The 15,176-nt window shown below is 39.2% G+C and overlaps 2 protein-coding genes across 2 annotated transcripts in view; one reads left to right on the top strand and one right to left on the bottom strand.

Annotated features, from left to right (window-relative positions):
- Nucleotides 1–15,176, bottom strand: part of LOC146452596 (anaphase-promoting complex subunit 7-like) — a 46,842-nt gene that overhangs the window by 5,226 nt on the left and 26,440 nt on the right. The gene's annotated exons all lie outside the window — the stretch shown is intronic.
- Nucleotides 1,097–2,398, top strand: LOC146452598 (uncharacterized). The gene is made up of 2 exons (XM_085097678.1): nt 1,097–1,835; nt 2,208–2,398. The coding sequence occupies exons 1-2, from the start codon at nt 1,479–1,481 to the stop codon at nt 2,214–2,216; spliced, it is 366 nt and encodes a 121-aa protein (XP_084953804.1). The 5' UTR covers nt 1,097–1,478; the 3' UTR covers nt 2,217–2,398.

Below are 15,176 nucleotides of genomic sequence, written 5' to 3'. Positions count from 1 at the left end.
ACGCAAGCCGTATTCGTAAAAAAAAATTTGCGTTTTCACAAATTTCCGGATACGTGTGGACGACGCCTAAGAAATCAGCGTACCAGTTCACATGCAACAGCTGCGATCAACAATACATTGGTAGCACAACACGCTTCATCCATGACCGGAATATTTTCTCATCCCTGCTGATGCCGTTGATCGGCGAAAGCTTGGATTTTAGTTTTTACTTTTAAACAGCAGTTTAGGCCTTAACTGAACACTTTTATATATTTTTAACCATGCTGCTGAAGGACAACATGAGCAGATTATTGAAACTATTCTCGGTTTTCACTGTCACGCCATTGAAAAAAAAATCGAAACCACTCCATGAATGAAGTCAAGAAATTGACATGGTGTAGAGGATAAATAAATAAGGCATCTGTCCAAGTGTCAGGACTGTGCGGCATTCTGTACTCGAGTTATTTGACAAAATGTTTCACATAAATTTATAGAGCTTAGTATGGAGACGCCATGTTTGTGTCCCTCTGAGGGGCACAAACATGGCGGCCGGAAATACGAAAAAACATCTGGAGTTCACTTTTGCCAGAAAAGAGGTTTGTTTGCCCTTGTGAATTTTCGAATGTTTAGATTAATATTTCTCCTCAAACTTAAATTGTTTAGAATGCTGAAAATCACCCGAGGAGTCATTTTTAAGATACGGAAAAGCTCTGTCACGGCCGTCCTCCTTATGTCACGCACGATGGAAACTCGGAAATTGAAACTGTTCTATTTTCAAAAGGAAGCACGACATCGAGCTAAGAAATTGTGAACAGACATATTTTTAGGTAATCTTTCCTTGAATAATGATAAAAATTTTGTAGGCCTCCCAGTTTTGAATTCTAGAATTTGGTGACGTTGCGTAAAAACCGAGAATTGTTGGAATAAGGAAAATGTCTATTTTGAGAATGTGAAGAATGTAAACATGCAACCGCAGCCAAAATCTAATTGGTCAACTTCAGATCCGAACCGACGTCATATCACGGGTATAAGGAGAGCGGGACAGCAAGTCTGAGGAGCATTTTCTTGCGCGTTACGGACTAAGACATACCGTATTTACTCAAACAAGCGCCGCGGCGCTTATTTAATTTTTCGTTTCTCCTGTGCGGCGCTTATTCGAGGGCGGCGCTTACTTGAGGGCGGCGCTTATTAAAAGGTTCATACCACAAAGCCAAAACATTTTGATTGTACAAGCAAACGCTGACAATCTCCTTACTGCAACAGTTACAGGGAAGAGAAAGAGGGAGGTTGGGCTTGTCGTACAGGTGAAGTTTACAGCCTTCACGCAAGAACTGAAGAACGCGAACATTTTGAAAAGAGAACTGAATGAGAGAGCATTAAGATATACTCACTTCGAACTGAAAAACATCACTATTGATGAAAATAAATTCCCATTGCTGGCTTGAACCACATTGCAGCGATCACAGTGTATTTTTATCATCTTATCGAAATACTCAAATATGCGCCGCACCGGAGCTGCGGCGCTTATTCGAGGGCGGCGCTTATTAACCATTCCGCTCCATGTGCGGCGCTTAATCGAGGGAGGCGCTTATTCGGGGGCGGCGCTTATTCGAGTAAATACGGTAATGGTGATGATGCCCATTCAAGACATCGTCGTCTTGGTTTTGGCCTTCGCTCTGGGACTGACTGTTGGACTTATGCTGTGTTATTTGATTTTCCGGAAAAGCACCGACTTGGTTGTGCAGCAGAGGCCAAATCAGCCAGTTGAACAACCCGCTACACCAGCACGAAGACGACAATGTCAACAGAGAATCGGAAGAAAACAACCTACTGAACATGACGAATGCCTGCTTTGGGTAAGTAGTGAAACGGCCGAATTCAGAATTTTTTCAGTTACATGTGGACGCTTTGCAATCTGCTTCTAATTCATTTTTGTGCGTAAAATGGAACGATATTTGCCAACGTCGTGTATATATTCAAATCTTCTTTTTGGTTCCTATTTTTTTTTTGACGAAAACTGAAATTTCCAATTTCCAGTTGTCCTCCTTGTAGTTAACTATTCTGACTGCGCCTCAATAATTCCACGGTCATAAGTTCACCTCTTTTGGAAAAACGTCACGAAAATAAAATTTATTGCTTATTTTCCCCAAGCTCCAAAGGAGTCATGATGTTGCCAGTTATCAAGTACGGTAGCCTAAAGGCTCAATGATCACTATTATTTTTTCTAGGGCTATTAGATGCAGTAGAAGAACTTGGTCATCATTACTGAGACGGAGCTAAAAGATGGAAGTAGAAAAAGTGATAAAAAGCCAATTAGACAATGTTCGTGTTGCATCTTAGCACGTTAGCTGAATTGTAAAATAACTCAAACGCAGCAAGTTGTAAGCTGTGTTTCATATTTATCTTTTTCGTTTCTGAACATGATTATTATTCAATTGGTTGATTTTCCGTGTAGTTGACCCTGTAGTTTCTTAATCATGATGCCCTGCTGGTTGAACTACTTATAGATAAACTTCTAAGCGAAAGAACAACTCCGAAGAAACTAAAGGAAAAGTGAGATTCCGATACGCTGCCTCCATATGATCGAGTAGATTCACAAGGAAGAAAACAACAGCATGCTATGCACTCTAGGTATGACAGAGAACGTTCATAAAAAAAATTGCACTGAAGAAATTCTATGAAAACACAGAAAGCTCGAAAATATTGAAACTGGGATGCGAGTTGTATGTAATTTCCTTAGACATAATAAAGCGAGCAAAACAAACAGCGTCAGTGTATGTCTCGTCTTGAGCCAAACTCTTCTCCAACATGCTGGTCGCCTGACAATAAACAGTTTGAAACAAACATCAAATGATTTGCGCTCAAAAACCTGTCTCGTGCGTTCACAAGCATAACTAGCACTCATATTAGTCGCTCCTGGTTGCACGCACGCTCAGATTTGATTGGATCCCTTATCCTGGTGTCGTTGCTTAGCGCCATAGTCTGTGATCTTTGTTTGTTATTATTTAAATAATATTTTATTCCGACATATGCTCTGAGAGCAAAAAAAGTGCTCATCGAGAGAGCTAACGCCGTCATCTTTACCTTGTGGAGGCAAGCAGTGGAGTGCCATGTATATACAATCCAAATTAAAAACGGAACGTTTTTCGAAAACGACCTCTACAGTGACATCTTTTAAAACCGGAAAGTTTTGCAAACGATCTCCAAAAGTGAAATCTTTTGAAGAAGAAAGTTTTGAAAAAGAATTCACGTAGAGAGTAAAAACGCAAAGGTTTATCAACACATGCGCAGTGCGGACAGGGAAGCAAAGGACCACTATAGAGCTAATTAGTGATCCAACAAGTGGATAAGTATGAATTCGCGTGAAAAGAGAATTCAAGTTTTCTGTACGCTTCAACTAAAACTAGACCAAGTGCTTTAGGTTGTAAATCTCTTAAATCAGATATACTTTTTGTTAAAATCAACAAATATTTTTTGTATCGTTTCTCATGCGTTTGTGGAAGGTTGAAATGCTGAAATGACATGCTTGATTGGTCAGTTTGTAACAACACGCGCGCCTAAAATAAACTTTTGATTAGGGTTCACCTCAACCAGCAACGCCTGACGTAATACAATGGGACTGTGGATGGAACCGAGACGGTAGGTAGAACTTCATCATCACAATGATTAGTCTATTGCGTTGCCACATTCTTAACTGAGATGTAAGCGACCTATCGAGAAGAAAAACTAGCCCTATAGAAATGATGTCCATTCTTGGACGAGTTGACTGACTTTTGCCTGCACTCTTGATTCTGGATTTTTGTATATCAACCCCAAAAACTGCGTGATCAATACGTAGTGTAACAATACGGCCGCGTATCTCACCCGTGACCAATAACAAATACCGTAAGTAAGCTGTTGTTTTTTAAAGTAAACATGCAACCGCAGCTTAAATCTGATTGGTTCAAATTTAGTTCCCTCAAAATGATTGGTGGAATTCACATCCTTCAAATGCATATCAAAGTAAGATCAGGATATTTCTGTCAGACTGCAGACACTTTTGCCGCATCTACGACGTTGCTTCTGCTCATCTTCTTTACGGACGAAGACATGACGCCCATTCAAGACATCGCTGGCTTGGTTTTTGCCTTCACTCTGGGACTGACTGTTGGACTTATTCCGTGTTATTTGATTTTCCGGAAAAACAGCAACTTGGTTGTACACCAGAGGCCAAATCAGCCAGTTGAACAACCCGCCGTACCCGCACAGCCAGTACCCCGAAGACGAAATGGAATACAAAGAATTGGAAGAAAACAACCCACGGAAAATGACGAACGGCTAGCTTGAGTAAGTAGTGAAACGGTACAATTCAGAATTTCTCAGTTACATGTGGACTTTTTGCAATCTTCTTCCAATTCATTTTTTTTTGTGTGTGCGTAGAATGGAACGATATTTGCCGACGTCGTGTATAGATTCAAATCTTGTTTTTGGTTCCTACTTTTTGGCGAAAACTGAAATTTCCAAATTCCAGTTGTCCTCGTTGTAGTAAACGATCCTGACTACGCCTTTTGTGGAAAACATCACGAAAATAAAATTTATTGCTTATTTTCCCCAAGTTCTACAGAAAACAATAGGTTTACCAGTCATCATGTACACTGAGTAGCCTAAGGCTGAATGACCACTATTGTTTTTCAGGGCTATAAGGTGCTGTAGAAGAACTTGGTGATCATTACAGACGGAGCTAAAAGATGCAAGTAAAAAAAGTGATAAAAAGCCAATTAGACAATGCCAGCGTTGCATCTTAGCACGTTAGCTGAATTGTAGTAAATCTAAAACGCAGCAAGTTGTAAGCTGTGTTTCATATTTATCTTTTTCGTTTCTGAACACGATGTAATAACAATCGTTATCCAACTGTGTTGGCTTGGTTAAATAATGCAATAAATTGTAGCAGAACGCACCAGTGATTGCTCAATTGGTTGACTTTCCGTCTAGTTTCTTAATCATGATGCTCTGCTGGTTGAACTATTTATAGATAAACGTCTTAGGTAAATAAACAACTCCGAAGAAACTAAAGGGAAAATGAAGATTCTGATGAAGATTCTGGTACGCTGCCTCCATATAATCGAGTAGATTCACAAGGAAAAAAATAGCAGCATGCTACGCACTCTTAGTATGACTGAGAACGTTCATAAAAAAATTGCAAGGAATCCTTTGAGAACACAGAAAGCTCAACAATATTGAAACTGGGCTACGAGTAGTATCTATTTTCCTGAGACATAGTAAAGCGAGCAAAACAAACAGCGTCAGTGTATGTCTCGTCTTGAGCCAAACTCTCCTCCAACATGCCGGTCGCCTGGCAATAAACAGTTCAAGTGGTTTGAAACAAACATCAAATGATTTGCCCTCAACAACCTCCGTCTCGTGCGTCACCCGGCATGACTAGTACTCATATTGGTCGCCCTGGTTGCGCGCACGCTTAGTTTTGATTGAATCCCTAATCTAGGTGTCGTTGCTTTTTTTGTTATCCTTCAAAAATATTTTATTCCGACATTATCTCTGAGAGCAAAAAAGTGCTCATCGAGAGAGCTAACGTCGTGATCTTTACCTTGCGGAGGCGAGCAGTCGAGCAGTCTATGACTGCATGTGGCTACCGCTTTATTTTTGTAGAATATTGCAGTAAAAAAGTAATGTAGTATAAAATTTAGAGGGGTGAATGAACAGCTCCAGTCAGTGCCAGAGTGCCAAAACGGTGCAGCTTAAGGTGACTCGACCCAGTTTTTTGTTGGCGGTACCACCCTACTTTGAAGCTCTCTGGTATCCCCACCTTTGCTTTTATCGTAAGTTTTAACACTCAGAATGGGTAACATATAGATCAATCTACATAATAGCAAAAAAATTTTGGCGATCGGAGTAAATGTCACGTGGTTATAGTGCCACGCCCCTTTGAGGTCTGAGTCGAAATTCTGCTGTTGCCGGCTTTTTTTCGTGAGAATCTCTCGGCTACACATAGCGCGCATTAGTGCCTTGCGCTAAACAGAGTTTCAACAAAATCGCAAAGACCCAATTCGAGAAATTTAGCGCTTTCCAAATTTAGGTCATAATTTATGTAAAAACGGTAAGCAAACTTTACACGATTATATCTAATAAACTATGAGATTTATTCCTTTATTTTGGGGATCTTTATAACAGATGGGTCCTTGCAAATCAGCAAAAAGCTTTAGGGCCTTGTAAATGCGCGCGATTTGGAGCAATGCAAACATATAGAAATTATAGTTTTAGCTATTTGTTGACGCTTGTCAGCGTTTCAGAGTCCTTCTCACAAAAAGGCATTTTCTTAAGAATTCGTAGTTTTTTTTCCTTCAAATTTTTTCAGGGCCACAATTGATTGACTAACTACCCGGATTCTAAATGCCATGGTCATTGAAAAACTGTGACATTATCTTCTACAAGCCCAAACTTGAGTAAACATTGAAGATTTTTATCGTTTTGGCTGAGTTTGTGCTTTGGGAGTTTTCTATTGTTTCGAGTCTGTCATGATACAGCATTCTTGGTCAGCACGCGTTCAATGTCCAATGAGTGCATTTGGAAGTCAGACAAGCGTGGTCATTGCACGCGTGCTGACCAAGAATGCTGTATCATGACAGACTCGAAACAATAGAAAACTCCCAAAGCACAATCTCAGCCAAAACGCTAAAAATCTTCAATGTTTACTCAAGTTTGGGGTTATAGAAGATAATGTCACAGTTTTTCAATGACCATGAAATTCAGAATCCGGGTAGTTAGTTAATTAATTGTAGCCCTGAAAAAGATTGAAGGCAAAAAAACTACGAATTTTTAAGAAAATGTTTTTTTTTTGCGAGGAGGACTCTGAAACGTTGACAAGCGTCAACAAATAGCTAAAACTATAATTTCTATATGTTTGCATTGCTCAAAATCGCGCGCATTTACAAGACCCTAAAGCTTTCTGCTGACTTGCAAGGGCCCACCTGTTATAAGGATTCCCAAAATAAAGGAATAAATCTCATAGTTTATTAGATATAATCGTGTAAAGTTTGCTTAACATCTTTACATAAATTATGACCTAAATTTGGAAAGCGCTAAATTTCTCGAATTGGGTCTTTGCGATTTTGTTGAAACTCTGTTCAGCGCAAGGCACTAATGCGCACTATGTGTAGCCGAGAGATTCTCACGAAAAAAAGCCGGCAACAGCAGAATTTCGACTCAGACCTCAGAGGGGCGTGGCACTATAACCACGTGACATTTACTCCGATCGCCAAAATTTTTTTGCTATATTGTAGATTGATCTATATGTTATACATTTTATGTGTTACACTTACGATAAAAGTAAAGGTGGGGATACCAGAGAGCTTCAAAGTAGGGTGGTACCACCAAAAAATAACTGGGTCGAGTCACCTTAATTTGATCGTGCTGTCACATGGGCGAATTTTGGTATATTTGTTGTTAGTCTCCCCAATTAGTAGGCCACTTGTGCTCGGCTATCCACATTTAAGACTTAAATAAAGTTGTTATTATTATTATTATTATTATTATTAATATTATTATTATTATGATCATTATTATTATTAAAATTAATAATAATGAAAATTCTTTATTAAAATATTCCACACAAATTGCTATTTACAAGTTAAAAGTATAAAAAAAGAGCTATTAAAAACCTATTCACATTTCTTTTCGATTAAAAAAAAGATAACATTTTTAAGCAACAATGTTTTTGTAAAGAAAAAGAAAAAAAGAACAAATGTCATGAAGTTTTTTTTAAAAAAAAAATCAAATTCGGCATTTTAAAATCGGTCTACTTGATAAAAAGAAAAAAAAAATTATTAAATTATTATTATTATTATTAAATTATTATTATTAAATTATTATTATCATCATCATCATCATCATTATCATTATTATTATTATTATTATTATTATTATTATTATGATTGTTATTATTATTATTATTATTATTATTATTATTATTATTATGATTGTTATTATTATTATTATTATTATTATTATTATCATCATCATCATCATCATCATCATTATTATTATTATTATTATTATTATGCGCTGGAAGATTTCGGTTTGTTTACAGGGGACAGTAATAGATATGGTTTGGCTCTCCAATGGTTTACATAAGATCGCATGGTGAAGAAATTCCGTGAATCAAGACAGACAGATAAACAGACAATAAGGTTTCTTAATTGAAAAACTTATTCAGACAGACCTGTGTTCACGCTTGAAAAGCAAATTCGTTCAATTTTCGCCTCAAATAAAGGCGACCAATCCAAGCGATCTGCGGGTCACTAAAGCACAACTTCTCGACTTGAGTAAGTTTTTCGAAAATTTCGTCAAAGCTATTTGAAATATGACAAATCGATCAATTTAACATATTAAAAGCACGGTGAAATTCACATTCAAACCTGAAGTATTTTGTAAAGTGGATTCCCAGGCGCACGCAAAAATTTCCGAGAACGTCTACAGCTCACGTGATGATTTGCAGATTTTGTTTACGATCGCACATGTTTCGTCTTGACACAAAATCTCGAACATCTTCGCTATGAAATCACTGATTTCCTCTTTTTAAGCAGCCGAGTGTTCCTTAGAAGTTGTTCTTTTGATTTACAGTATTGAAAACCTGTGTTTTCCTTCCAAGAACCACAAATTGCCATCTTGAAAAACCACGCATGAAATACAGGGCAACCATTTTGAATTAAATACAAGGATCTTCCGTACGAATCGTGGTGAACTCGACCCAACTTCGGGTAAATTCTGCAATTCCGAAAGCTTCAGATTTACGGACTTAAGCACAACACCATAGCATAGTAGCTACTGACCTTCCCAGAAGGCAGTAGCCACAAAAACGGAACGTTTTTCGAAAACGATCTACCGTGAAATCTTTTAAACCGGAAAGTTTTACAAACGATCTCCAAAACTGAAATCTTTTAAAGACAGAAAGTTTTGAAAAAGAATCCGCGTGGATCATGGAGAGCGAAAACGCAAACATTTGTCAACACATGCGCAGTGCAGGGAAGCAAAACACCACCATAGAACTAATTAGTGATCCAACAAGTGGATAAGTATGAATTCGCGTGAAAAGAGAATTCAAGTTTTCTCAATTTCTTCAACTAAAACTTGACTAAGTGCTTTAGGTTGTAAATCTCTTAAATCAGATATACTTTTTGCTAAAATCAACAAATATTTTTTTTCTCTCCCCAGTCTCTTCTCATTTATTTGTCCTCGCTCCAGTCTCGCTGCGCTGTGAGCGCATCATCTCGACTGACCAGAAAGGGACTGCTTGCAGTCTAAACGCCTGCACCTGTAAAAAACTTTTGATTAGGGTATTTTTAATTCTGACCTCAACAGACCCCGACAGAAGCGGTGATAAGACAAACACATATTATGCGATTGTTTCAATATACACAAATTCACAAACAACAAGACCACGCACGGCCGTCAAAAATCCACCGGCTTTGCCAAAAAGGCTGAAGCTGAAAGGCAGTCATGCACACAAGAGTTTGTCGTGCGTAAGTCAATAACAATCTAAACATAGCTGCTAAACATGCGATCTGATTGGTTAAAAGTTGGTTCCCGGTTAAAAATTCGTTCCCAAACTTGACAAACACATTGATGCGGTGAATGTACTATTTTCCGCATGTGTGCAGCATTCTTTACGGACGCAGACATGATGCCCTTTGACATCGCTGTCTTGGTTTTAGTCTTCGCTCTGGGACTGGCTGTTGGACTTATGCTGTGTTATTTGATTTGCCGGAAAAACAGCAACTTGGTTGTGCATCAGAGGCCACTGAATCAGCCAGTTGAACAAGCCGCCGTGCCAGCACAGCCAGCACCCCGAAGACGACGTGGAATACAAAGAAATGAAAGAAAACAACCCACGGAACATGATGAACAGCTAACTTGAGTAAGTAGTGAAACGGTACAATTCAGAATTTCTCAGTTACATGTGGATCAGTGCATCCGTAGTATATTTGCTCGAAGAGTGAGAATGGAACGATGGTTGCCGACATCGCGTATCGATTCATATTTTGAACACGCTTGTTTTTGGTTCCTACTCTTTGGCGCCGAAAACTAAAATTTCCAGTCCTCGTCGTAGTTAACGATTCTGATTGCGCCTAGGTACCCACACGGTCACAACTTCACCCTTTTTAAAAAAAAAATATCACGAAATTTCTTACAGTCACAAAATTTTCATCCCTCTCAATTTATTCTTCATTTTCCCTATTAAACTGTCGTTCTGTAAAGCAGGCTGCACGGAAACGAGCCTAAGGCTAAAATGACCACTTCTGTTTTTCAGGGTTATTTCACAGTAGAAGCCCTTGGTCATCAATACAGACGGAGCTAAAGGATGCAAGTAGAAAAAGTGATAAAAAGCCAATAAGACAATGTCCATGTTGTATCTTAGTATGTTAGCTGAATTGTAATAAATCTAAAACACAGCAAGTTGTAAGCTGTGTTTCATATCTATCATTTTCGTTTCGGAACAGGATGTCTCAGTTGTTATTCACGTGGAGACATGTAAATTAGTTCACAATAATCATAGCTCAACGCAACAGTGATTACTCATGTGGTCGACTTTCCGTGTAGTTTCTTAATCATGATGCTCTGCTGGTTGAACTATTTATAGATAAACTTCTACGCAAAAGAACAACTCCGAAGAAACTAAAGGAAAAATGAAGATTCCGATACACTGCCTCCATATAATCGAATAGATTAACAAGGAAGATAACAACAGCATGCTATGTACTCTTAGTATTACTGAGAACGTTCATAAAAAATTGCAAGGAATCCTTTGAGAACACAGAAAGCTCAACAATATTGAAACTGGGCTACGAGTAGTATCTAATTTCCTGAGACATAGTAAAGCGAGCAAAACAAACAGCGTCAGTGTATGTCTCGTCTTGCGCCAAACTCTTCTCCAACATGCTGGTCGCCTGACAATAAACAGTTTAAAACAAACATCAAATGATTTGCACTCAAGAACCACTTTCTCGTGCGTTCACCGGCATAACTGTAGTACTCATATTGGTCACCCCTGATTGCGCACACGTTCAGATTTGATTGGATCCCTTATCCTGGTGTCGTTGTTTAGCGCCATAGTCCGTGATGTTTGTTTGTTATTATTTAAATAATATTTTATTCCGACATTTGCTCTGAGAGCAAAAAAGTGCTCATCGAGAGAGCTAACACCGTGATATTTACCTTGAGGAGGCAAGCAGTCGAGTGCGATGAATATATAATCCAAATTAAAAACGGAACGTTTTTGGAAAACGATCTCTATCGCGAAATCTTTTAAAACCAGAAAGTTTTCCAAACGATCTCCAAAGTGAAATCTTTTGAAGAAAGGAAGTTTTGAAAAAGAATCCGCGTGGAGAGAAAAAACGCAAACATTTGTCAACACATGCGCGGCGCGGACAAGTTTTCTAGCTTTTTCAACTAAAACTTGACCAAGTGCTTTAGGTTGTAAATCTCTTAAATCAAATATACTTTTTTGCTAAAATCAACAAATATTTTTTGTATCGTTTCTCATGCGTTTGTCGAAAGTTAGAACGGCGAAAACCACACTGCTGAAATGACATGCTTGATTGGTCAGTTTATAACAATGCGCGCGCCTAAAATAAACTTTTGATTAGGGTTCACCTCAACCCGTCACGCCTGACGTAATACAATGGCACCGTGGACAGAACCGAGACGATCAGTAGAACTTCATCATCACAATGATCAGTCGATTGCGTTGCCACATTCTTAAATGAGATGAAAGCGACCTATCGAGAAGAAAAACTAGCCCTATAGAAATGGTGTCCATTCTGGAACGAGTTGACTGACTTTTGCCTGCACTCTTGATTCTTAATTTTTGTATATTTAGCCGATGTATTACATGGTGTAACAATGCGGTATCTCGCCCGTATCATGGTGTAAAACCACACGGTACCTCACCCGTGACCAAGGTGGCTCTAAAAGGAAATCTTTCCACAGCTTTTCCACTGTGGGTTTCGCATAAACTGAATGTAAACATGCAACCGCAGCTTAAATCTGATTGGTTCAAATTTTATTCCATCAAATTGATGGGTGTGAGATCCTACAGATTCATATCAAAGTGGGATCACGTTATTTCAGTCAGACTGATCGGTAAGAAGATACTTTTGCCGCATGTACGACGTTGCTTCTAGTCATCTTCTTTACAAACGAAGACATGACGCCCATTTAAAAACATCGCTGGCTTGGTTTTTACCTTCGCATTTAGACTGACTGTTGGACTTATGCTGTGTTATTTGACTTTCCGGAAAAACAGCAACTTGGTTGTGCAGCCAAGGGCAAATCAGCCAGTTGAACAACCCGCCAAACCAGCACATCGAAGACGAAATGGAACACAAAAAAATTGGAAGAAAACAACCCACGGAACATGATGAACGGCTAGCTTGAGTAAGTAGTGAAACGGTACAATTCAGAATTTCTCAGTTGCATGTGGGCTTGTTACAATATGTACCCGTAGTATATTTGTGCGCAGAATGGAACGATGTTTTCCGATGTCGCGTATCGATTCATTAATCTTAAACACGAAGTCTTGTCTTTTATTACTACTCTTTGGCAAAAACTGAAATTTCCACATTCCAGTTGTCCTTGTCGTAGTCTTTCTCTGAGTCGTAGTAGTAGTAGCCTTAGGCTAAATGACCGCACTATTGTTTTTTAGGGTCGTTAGATGCAGTAGAACGGCACATGTTGAACATTTCAGACGGCGCTAATAAATACAGAAAAAGGGATAAAAAGTCAAGTGTACAATATGCTGCATTTTAACAGCAACTTGGTTGTGCAGCAGAGGGGAGATCAGCCAGTTGAACAACCCGCCGTACAAGCACCCCCAAGACGAAATGGAAGAAAACAACCCACGGAACATGATGAACGACAGGGACTGACTTTTGGACTGCCGTGCTATTTGATTTTCCGAAACACCAGCAATTTGGTTGTGCAGGGGACGCCAAATCAGCCAGCTGAACAACCCGCCGTACAAGCACCCCGAAGACAAAATGGAAGAAAACAACCCACGGAACATGATGAACGGCTAGCTTAGGTAAGTAGTGAAACAGTACAATTTATAATTTCTCAGTAACATGTGAGCTCGGCTACTTTATCAACTGTAGTACACTTGTGCGAAGACTGAAACGATATTTTCCGATGTCGCGTATCGATTCAAATATCTCAAACACGAAGATTTGTCTTTTGTTACTTCTCCTTGGCGAAAACTGAAATTTCCAAATTCCAGTTGTCCTTGTATTAGTCTTTCTCTGAGTCGTAGTAGTAGTAGCTTTAGGCTAAATGAACGCACTATTGTTTTTTAGGGTCGTTAGATGCAGTAGAACGGCACATGTTGAACATTTCAGACGAAGCTTATAAATACAGAAAAAGGGATAACAAGCCAAGTGGACAATATGCTGCATTTTAACATGTAAAATGAAGTGTAATAAATCTAAAACGCAAACCATTGTGACCTGTGTTTAATATTTATCCTTCACGTTTCTGGACGCGATATAATAATAACTGTTTCGCCGTATGCCAATCATACGAAATAAATTTTATTTCTGATGTGTAACCAACAACATTGTCAAGGATCCGGTTGAACCGTTCTAAACAAAAGACGAACTCGCCAGATATCACATCGAGCTCTGTCCTCAAGGTACCGCTGAATATTTAAACTGTAAGTAAAGCAAGGGAACCCCAGAGAGCGCGCAAAAATTTGCCTCTCGCGAGAAGATGCAACACGCAGCAGGAAGAGGAAAAACAATTTAATAGTTTTGTGTCGAGGAGAAAAGGTTTCGCTGTTAAAATGCTTTGGGTAACTTATTTTAATTATTTCCTTAAACTATGTAAACACCCACCAAAATCGAAGCGAATGGCCCAACATTCTTTTAAAAACGATCTCCAAAAGTTAAATCTTTTGAAGACAGGAGGCTTTGAAAAAGAATTCACGTGGAGAGCAAAAACGCTAACTATTGACAACATATACCCAGTGCGGACAGGAAAGCAAAAGACCTCTGTAATGCTAACTAGTGATTCCACTTCTACGCCAAAAGAAGTTCATAAACTTGGCGTAGACGTTTGTTGTACTTGAATAACTTTGCTGTGTACGCTTGCCTGGGGGCAAACCACAATGGAACTGAGGATTGAAGGGAAACGATCAGTAGAACTTCATCATCACAATGATCAGTCTATTGCGTTGCCACATTTTTGACTGAGATGTAAGCGACCTATCGAAAAGAAAAACTAGCCCTATAGAAATGATGTCAACGCGGTAACGCGGTAACAACGCAGTATCTCACCCGTGACCAAGGTGGTTCTCAGTCGGGGACTCTTTCCACTAAGAGGTTCCACGTTAATAAATACCGTAAGTACACTGGAGTTAAGAATGTAAACATGCAACCGCAGCTTAAATCTGATTGGCTCAAATTTAGTTCCATCAAAATGATTGGTGAAATTCAGATCCTACAAGTGTATATCAAAGTAGGGTCAGGGCATTTCAGTCAGACTGCAGACACTTTTGCCGCATGTACGAAGTTGATTCTGCTCATCTTCTTTACGGACGAAGACATTACGCCCATTCAAGATATCGCTGGCTTGAATTTTGACTTCACTCCGCTGGGAGTGACTGTCGGACTGCCGTGTTATTTGATTTTCGAGAAAAGCAGCAACTTGGTTGTGCAGCAGAGGCGAAATCAACCAGTTGAACAAGCCGCTGTCGAAGCCACCCAAAGACGAAATGGAATACAAAGAATTAGAAGAAAACAACCCACGGAACATGACGAACGGCTGGGACGGACTGTTGGACTTATGCCGTGTTCTTTAATTGTCCGGAAAAGCAGCAACTTGGTTGTAGGACAGAGGGGAAATCAGCCAGTTGAACAAGCCACCGTACAAGCACCCCGAAGACCAAATGAAATACAAGGAATTGGAAGAAAACAACCCACGGAACATGACGAACGGCTCGCTTGAGTAAGGAGTGAAACGATACAATTCAGAATTGCTCAGTTACGTGAGGACTCCCTACTTTATCAACTGTTGTAGACTTGTGCCCAGAATGGAACGATGTTTACCGATGTCGCGTACCGATTCAAATATCTTGAACACGAAGTCTTGTCTTTTGTTACTTCTCTTTGGCGAAAACTGAAATTTCCAATTTCCAGTTGTCCTTGTTGTAG

The sequence above is a fragment of the Pavona decussata genome, unplaced genomic scaffold, assembly GCF_977016875.1.
Source record: "Pavona decussata unplaced genomic scaffold, jaPavDecu1.1 SCAFFOLD_366, whole genome shotgun sequence".
Taxonomy (NCBI): domain Eukaryota; kingdom Metazoa; phylum Cnidaria; class Anthozoa; order Scleractinia; family Agariciidae; genus Pavona; species Pavona decussata.
Note: the sequence above shows the minus strand (reverse complement) of the source record. Positions and strands in the feature narration are given on the sequence as shown.